General features: G+C 36.3%; 1 protein-coding gene across 7 annotated transcripts in view; it reads left to right on the top strand.

Moving 5' to 3' along the window:
* The window catches only part of SCLT1 (sodium channel and clathrin linker 1), a 54,271-nt gene that overhangs the window by 1,102 nt on the left and 45,140 nt on the right, over positions 1-8,029 (top strand). For 6 of the 7 annotated variants that reach the window (XR_011140932.1, XR_011140930.1, XR_011140933.1 and 3 more), the window contains exons 3-8: positions 1,968-2,035; positions 2,744-2,796; positions 3,795-3,867; positions 4,793-4,848; positions 5,225-5,357; positions 6,188-6,310. Coding sequence is in view for 2 of the 7 variants with exons in the window: in XM_068942066.1 (XP_068798167.1) it covers positions 1,968-2,035; positions 2,744-2,796; positions 3,795-3,867; positions 4,793-4,848; positions 5,225-5,357; positions 6,188-6,310 (506 nt within the window). In the remaining 5 variants the exon portion in view is untranslated. The remainder of the gene's footprint in view (positions 1-1,967; positions 2,036-2,743; positions 2,797-3,794; positions 3,868-4,792; positions 4,849-5,224; positions 5,358-6,187; positions 6,311-8,029) is intronic. The other variant, XM_009689320.2, reaches the window with a different exon arrangement.

Below are 8,029 nucleotides of genomic sequence, written 5' to 3'. Positions count from 1 at the left end.
AGTGAGTTGGTGTGTCCCAAGAATGTTACAAAGCTGAAGCTGGTTGCGTTGCAGGAGGTAGGAACAGGATCAGAGAGCAAAAAGTGCTACGGCTGCTTGACGCTTTAAGCTCAAAATTGCTACTGATGGTAGGAAGTTTAAGTTTTATATGACAGCTTTGGGTGGCCAAAGCTGAAATACCAGCTCTAGAAACCAAGAAGAACCTCTAGAAGAACAATTTGTGTCTGAGCCAACTAAGTCATCCTGATTCAAAAACCTGAATTTGATTTTGCTAGAGCACTTACTCTAACTCTGATTTTGAACCATCGGGTCTGTGCTCAAATATTATGGTTTTCCTTTTTCTATGTATTTGATGTATTTGGGGATAGTTTCTTAATTATTTGATGCTCTAAATAAAGTTCAGATCAAGTCCTCTGTGGGGTGATAAGAGCTGTCCTTTCTGTTGAGTTTAATTATCTCTTAGAAAAGTCATATACCCTTTTTAAAGGTACCAAGTGACAAATTTGAAATTAATTTATATGCCAGTTCAAACATAATTTCTTTGAGGCCTACTTTAAATTTGATACGTGGATTAATGTTTCTCTTGTTTCATGAATGTGAAGTCAAAGTTTAAGTACTGGATGTGTGTAATGCATGTAAAGCAAGATCCTTTAAGCACTGCTAAATTTGGCTTTGTAATGTAAATAGTTGTCCTGTTAAATAGGTAGTGGTCAAGGGCCGCATTATAATGAGGTCCTGTTCCCTGACTGTGATCAGTCTTAAATTGAGTTTTACCTGAATGATTTTAATTATCAGTAGCCAGTCCTACAAATGAAAATTCTTCCATTTAGTTGTGCCTTTGATAGTCTACTGAATAAACATAACTTTTATCAGAATAGGTTGAATGAACGTCCATGGAAGGTGTGCCCATCTGCAAGTGGTGCCTAAGGTTGTCCTCTTTTGTTCCTATAGCCTCTCATCTCTGCAAACTGCTTTGGCTGGGACAGCTGCTTTTGCCTTTTCTGCTCCTTGACATCTTTTTGAAGTTACCTGTTTTCTGTCCCCACTATAATTCTTTTCCATAACCTCCTTTGGATTAAGACCACGAAAAGAACCATTGGGATGTATATCAAGAAAAAAGTAGGCAAGATTTGTTTTAAATCAAAATATTTGTATTACCTTTTTGGTTTCCCTTTTCTTCCTCTTTACCTGTTCCACGTACAAAGGTGTCACTCGGTCTTATGTATTTATCAGACTGAAGAAGGCGCTCTCCATAAAAGGAAAGCTAGTCTTTCTCCCTTCAATCCCTCAGCTGTTCTTTCATTTGTAGTACAAGTAGCCTCTGAAATCCCAATAACTAAACTCAGGTGAGTAAGGAAGGTTGATGTCTTAGCTGACCTTCCCCACTCAGCAGTGTGAGATCTCATTAAGTCATATCATATAATGTTGTTTTTCTTTATTTCAGAAGATGCAGATGCTGACAAACCACGTGTCTTCATTCTTGGGGAGGTGGAGGGGTTTCTGGATATATATGAATGCTCAGGTTCACTTATCAGTAAAGCTCTTTTGACCTAAGTTTGTCAAATGACTGAGAACTGCAGGGTCCAATTCCTAACAGCAGGTTAACTGTCAAACATCCAGCTGATTGAACTGGCCACACGGTTTGATTTCTTCCACTCCAAGGCTTCATGAGCCATTAAGATATTGTGCCATATGCATTTGTGGATTTTTAGGCTGAAATGTTATTTTTCAAATAACAAAAAAAGAAAAAGGAATGTGAAATTAATTGAATTGAATATTTATTGTAACACAATCTTCATAGGATTCTTCACCTCCTATTTTTATGAAAATAATGCACTAAGAAAAATCTTATGAAGCATGTTGTGTGCCTTTAACCTGCTACATCATTAAATGTGTCTGACTGCCAGTGCTTAAGCTAGGTAATGGTTCATGCTGTATATGTAATTCTCTTCAACTGTATTTTTCAGATCAGAGACTAAACGCGGCTTTTGGACAATATGAAACAGATAAGTTTTTGAGAGCTACTGCTGAGCAGGTTTGTGAACTAAGGGATGGAAGTAGTAAGAATTTTTGTGCTGTAGTGGTATAGCGTGTCTTTGCTCATCTGCAGCATTAATTGCAGCTCGTTTTAGTGTTATCTTGCCTAGCTGTGGGTTCATCGCACCACTCCAGTGTTGCTTGTGGTTTTACCAAGCAGCAAGAGAATAAAACTGCTGTAACAGTGAATTCTGATGTTTTGGGCACGTTTTCAAAAGTTTGAATCATACAGAAGAGGCAGTGTATCCCAGAAAGAATACTTGTTTTCTACAGAGTAGACTTTTCCACTTTTACAGACTTGTCTTTTCTAAGAGACTAGTCTTATGTGGAGATAATTTTTTGTGTTAAGTACTGTAAGCCTGTCTGACAATCTCTGCAGAACCTAGGGCATCAACATTTTCCTGATGCTGAGATACATGGAAATGAATTTAGGACTTGGGCAAAATCGTAATTTTTTTTTAAGAATGAGCTGATTTCCTCTTGCAGGCAGTTGTGCTTTATTTCAGGAAGCCTCCAGGAAAAGAATCAATGATAACTTTTGCGAATTGGAGCAGCCTTCCGGAATTTCTAAATGTAAACCTGAAAGTGATTGCATGGGATATTGTGCATGCTTTCAGCACAGAGGACTAATAGCTTTGGGGGACATACAGAAACCTAAAACTGCATGCGGTGTGTAAGTATTAATATGTTAAGTATTCCGTTGCAGAAAAACGTCCTTGAACGCGATGCGGTGTCAGGATCCAGAATGATGAGCCAAAGGTAACAGCAATTCAAATAAGAGTACTGCGGAGTATCCAAAAGATTGTCGTGTGCTTTAAAAAGTATAAATATCCTGAAGAAGCTGGGTTTATGTACAGGCGTTCACAGTTCTGACTTGTCAATGTCTGCAAAAGTTTTCCTGTAACTGTTGTTTTTAGATACTATTGTGTTTATTAGGTAAATTAAGCATATGAATTTTCTCGGCCAATTTGTAAACTAAAGGATGGTGGATGAATCAAGGAATTCCTCACTGTAAATTTTAAAATAATAAATAAAGGTAGAGGTGAGATTATACAAATCTAGGCAGCACAGATAATTGTCTGCTGTTTGAACAAGTCGGATGAGTGTTTTTAAAAATGCTTGCTGTGCCTGACATTACATAAAATGAAGTTTTCTATATGCCCATTAGTAAATTGCTAACATTAACGGCAATTTTCTTTCTGTAATATGAAAATAATCCTCCCTTTCTGTCTTGTCTACTGAGCTGTTAGCTTTTAAGGCATTATCGCTCTATATTAATATGGAACTTGTCGAATATTAACATTAGGAAAAAAGGAAGAAAAAAGTATGTAAATAGAACTGCATTATTTTACCTTATCTTGTAGGCTGCTTAAATACTATTGTATGTGAAAGCAGCAAACTCAGTGTTAAATCTTTGTTTTTCTTGTGTTCTGTGTATAAAATGTGGATAAAATATTAATGTGTAATATTAAAATGGGGATAAATATTAATGTTGTATTAATGCTGCTTTATAGTGTCACATATTCTAGTTTTGATGTGCAGGAATTTTGCAGTTAATGATCATGCTTTAAAAGTAAACTCACATTTGTTGATGAGATTCTGATGAATGTTGGCCTTGGGAGTAGACATGAAAAAACAGAGAAGTGACTTGTTTTATTCACTTCTCTAGATTAAGAATATTGTAAAACCAGTTAATTATCAGAACAGTGTTGCAGCATTTATAAAATGTATTCTAAGCATGTTTTTCCCCTTTTTAGCTTGTTATTGCCTCTAATTACAGAGTATGATAAGCACTTGGAAGAAATGAGTGAACAGCTGCAGCTTTATCAGGTGTGGATGAGCCTATCCTATTTCATACTGTACATTTTCAGTATTTTATGGTATTAAGATTTAGACCACTATTTTTTAAGAGTAAAGTGTCTTTGTCATGCTTCACATGGACTGTAATCTGCCTGAAATTGAAGGGAGAGCTTTTTTTGAAGAGATTGTGAGATTGCCCAAAGCGATCAGAAGATTGTGTTTGGAGAAATGATATCGTGCGATGTGCATTCTGTTTCTCTAGACGTTCTGATATCAGTGCAAGTGATGCTCAGATGAGGAAGCTGAGCCTCTCTTGAAGAGACCACTCCTGCCCTTATTGGTCTGATATTGGCCATGCAGTCCTGCTCATTCCTGCAAGTGTAGACACTCTCAGACTTCTTCAAATGCTTAGCTGTTATCATTGGTGAGGGACGGTCCTCCTTTCAAATGGCAGGAAAAAGAAAAAAATTCTACTAATTCTTCAGATAATTCCCAAAAAGCAAAGTGGAAAGCAATGGAAGTGTTGTGCTTTATACTACTTTAGTTAACGAAGTAGTACATTTAGTTTCTATATAGCTGAAGTTTCTCCTTAATTCCTAAACTTTTTAGTAAAAGTTTAATGTGCATTGGATGGTAGTTGTCCTCTGTATTCCTGAAAGAACTTGAGTTAATTAAAAATCAAGAAGTGAAAAAGAATCTCAAAGGCTGAGTTTAGTGGTGATTACTAGTAATTTATAAATGATCAAGCTTAACTTTAACACGACTTAGCAGCTGTTAAATGTAAGTGTCATCCTGTGATTCTTCTTACAAAAGAAAATGTTACTTTTATTTACTGTATTATACGGAAATAAATTGTCCATCTTTTACAGTATTAGTCAGAATTAAGATGAAGGAATGAATTATCAAAGCTTAAATGTCATGTAAATGAGAGCTCACTCTTAAATATTTTTGTTAGGCACAAATGGCTGAGATGAGACTAAAATTTGAACAAGTCACCAAGGAAAATGAAAGGTAAATAATTGTATCGCTGTACTACTACTGCGGGCTTTTCTAAACCTTAAAACAACATTTCTCTAGGACCTGGATATCTTTCAAATCTACTTAAAATAGTTGAAGATTTCTTACTTGTGTGCTTAGTGTTAGAATCTTAAAGTTCTTTATACGGGTTACAGCACTAGATTTAGGAGCTTTAGCCATATGCCTGTCTAAAAAGTGTTAGATATTAAACTGTTTCAAAATGTTTATCATGCTTATAGAATATAACCTAATACACTTACATACCATTTAGATGTAAATAGCGTGTAGTAATGGAAGGTATGGTACTTCAGTTGTTCAAAAAGTTCTTGTTAAGGAAATAGTTTACTGAACTTGGTTCTTTCAATTTCAGGTTGCATGCAGAGTTGAAGGAGGCTGTTGAGAAGCAACTGGAGGCTCTTCCTTTCATGCTTACGGGGACTGAGGTTCCTGCAGATGAAGAAATAGTGAGAAATCTTCAAGAACAACTACAGCTGGCCAGTCAAGTATGTGAAATGAAACATTTGTACTGATTTATTTCTCATGCTCCCCCTTGGCAGATTAGGGGGGAGCTGTTTTATTTCTTGGTTAAGAATTTGTAATAGTTTCTTGAGACAATTTTGAGGCCCTGTTAATTTTCTGTAGCCAAAAAAACAAGCACTTTCACTTTTGACTTTGACTTGAAAAGAATTGCTGATTTTGTACGCTCAGGAAGATTTTTATATTATTTTATGCCTGTGGTTACTCAGTTGACTTTTCTAATGTTGAATTCCTGACCAAGAAATAAAGTTCTGTTTAGTTATTGTGGTAGCTTGTCATTGTGACTAGCAGATTTGATCAAAAACATTGTAATGTGAAACGAGACAACCATATGTGGAATACAGAAGTTAATATTTAAAGCTGTAAGCATCACCTGAATTTCCTGAAGTTATTACAATGATACATTAATCCCGTTGCACAGGATTAAATTTAAGTTAGTTTGAAGGCTGGACTTGGAAAAATGAGTGTGGTATATACCATGACCCTACAGTATAAATATCTCTGAAGGCTTGAATTGGACAGTTTCATAACTTTAGTGGAGTTCAGCTTCTGAAAAGAGCTGTTAAGTATTATGGAAAAAACTGTAATTCACTTCTAGATGGAATTTTAACCTGTAAGCATCTTTGTTTATCGGTCTCTGAATTTAGTATTTCCTGTGGTTGCAAAACCAGTGCAAAGTACGGAAGACAACCTTTCTTTAAAGGTTAAGACCTATCTTTTTAGAGAATGGTATATGAAGATAAATGTGTTCTAATAGAATATTTAATATAGGCCATCTTGTTCTGCAACTTCTTAGGAAAAAGAACACGCATTAGAACTCTGGCGGACTGTCTCACAGGAACTTGATCGACTCCAGCAGCGATACCAGGAGCACATGACTGAAACACAAATTCATGTGGCTGAAAGGCAAAAGCAGAAAGTAATTTTAATTTATATTATTGTTAACTCCGGAAAGTCTTTGTATACTGTAGTGGTTCTAGGTCTGTACATAGTCAAACTGAAGGGGGGGCTTCTGCCAGTACTATTAACGTGTTTCTGTAATAGTCATCTAAAACTGAGTGCTCAGATGTAGTTGCTGATTCATCAGATAAAAGCATAGTTAGGACTGGAAAAAGAGAAGTTTTATTTCATGTGTGTCTATGGACAGTAACTGAGGGAATGGACTTTGAGTGCAAGTATATGTATGCACAAAATGCACACGCATATAAAATCATATGTTTGCATTGGATGGTCTCAGAAACCTACAGTAGAATTCAACTTCTGAAAAAGCTTCTAAAGATTTCTAAATTCTAAGGTGGAAGCATCTTTTTCATGTTTCCTCCTGTCTTTGAGTCTAGACTTTTTGTCCACAAGATTGGAGTGGGATGCTGGGAAAAGTAGTCTCAGTTTCTGGTTTCCGGTTGTAATTCAGTAAACAAGCATGTGTAAAATGATGGAAGATGAAAAAAGGAAAGATGAAAAAAATCTCCTAAGGATCAGGTTCTCCAGTATTCTTCTAATGGTAGTTTGTTCAGCAGCCTGTTCCTCCTCTTCTGCTTTTCGGGAGGGCCTTTAAGCCATATGTCAGAAGTATGCAGTGCCTGGTTACCTTTCAGGAAGTCTTAGTTCAGAAAAGACTCAGACCATGTGAAGATGTTTTACTCTAATGAGCTATAGGAAAAGATGCTTGGTATTTGAAGAATTCATAGAAACATCATGCAGATGTGCCTCACAGCAGCTTTTCCTAGTTCATAAAAGGAGATGCTACAGAGTTCTGGAGTTTGCTTTCCATTTTCAAGCACAACTATGGCTCACCTACATAGCAGGAATTTTTGTTAGTAACAGACTGAAGTCCACCAAAGCAATATTTTCTCTTCTCTGTAGCTATTGTGCTCAACCAAGTTTCATAATTATTTCAAGTTATAGCTATGAGAACCTTACATTTTATCTATCTGTAGCTACTTTTCCCATCTATTTCTTCTATTAGATTATTTATGTTACGTTGTCAGACTGTAACATACAGAGAACAGTGTCACAGGGAGCTCTCTTGGAGGTTTTAGGGCTGCAAGACTCTTCATTGGTAACTAAATTCTCAGGAGATCTTCATGCCATTGTAACAAGACTGAGGTTGAGCTGCCTTTTGTTCTTAAGCACTACTGATCTGCTACAAAGAAAAGGCTTTTCAATCGAATAAACTTTCCATTTCAGGTTTTATTTTTAATGGAGGACTAGAAAGTACCTTTCAGTAGAGATAGACTGAATGGAATGGGAATCAACGAAGCTCCAGAAAATTTCTGAAAGCGAAGATGAGAATTGAGATTTTAAGGGTTAGACATGGTTAATAAGGGAGGAGTTGGAATAGATTGCTTACATATGGTTGTTCTTGGGACTGTTGCATAAAGACAGCACAATTAGTGGATATTCCAGTTCTGGGAATTGAGTCTTGGCTGTGCTTTGCAGATGCATGATATGATGGTGATTTTTTTGTATTAGCCTACTGTTCCTGGAAAGGCAGAGTTCAAGCCTGGGGACTCGAGAGTTTAACTAAACCATTTTAGGTATGGACACAAGATGTTTCTCTGTTGCTAAGAGCAAATCGAGCCTATCATATAAGCATTTTCTTATTCTTAATGAGTGCATGCCTGCATGCTTTGTTTAG

This window comes from Struthio camelus, chromosome 4 (assembly GCF_040807025.1).
Source record: "Struthio camelus isolate bStrCam1 chromosome 4, bStrCam1.hap1, whole genome shotgun sequence".
NCBI lineage: Eukaryota > Metazoa > Chordata > Aves > Struthioniformes > Struthionidae > Struthio > Struthio camelus.
The sequence above is the reverse complement of the archived record's forward strand: the minus strand, read 5'-3'. Positions and strand labels throughout refer to the sequence as shown.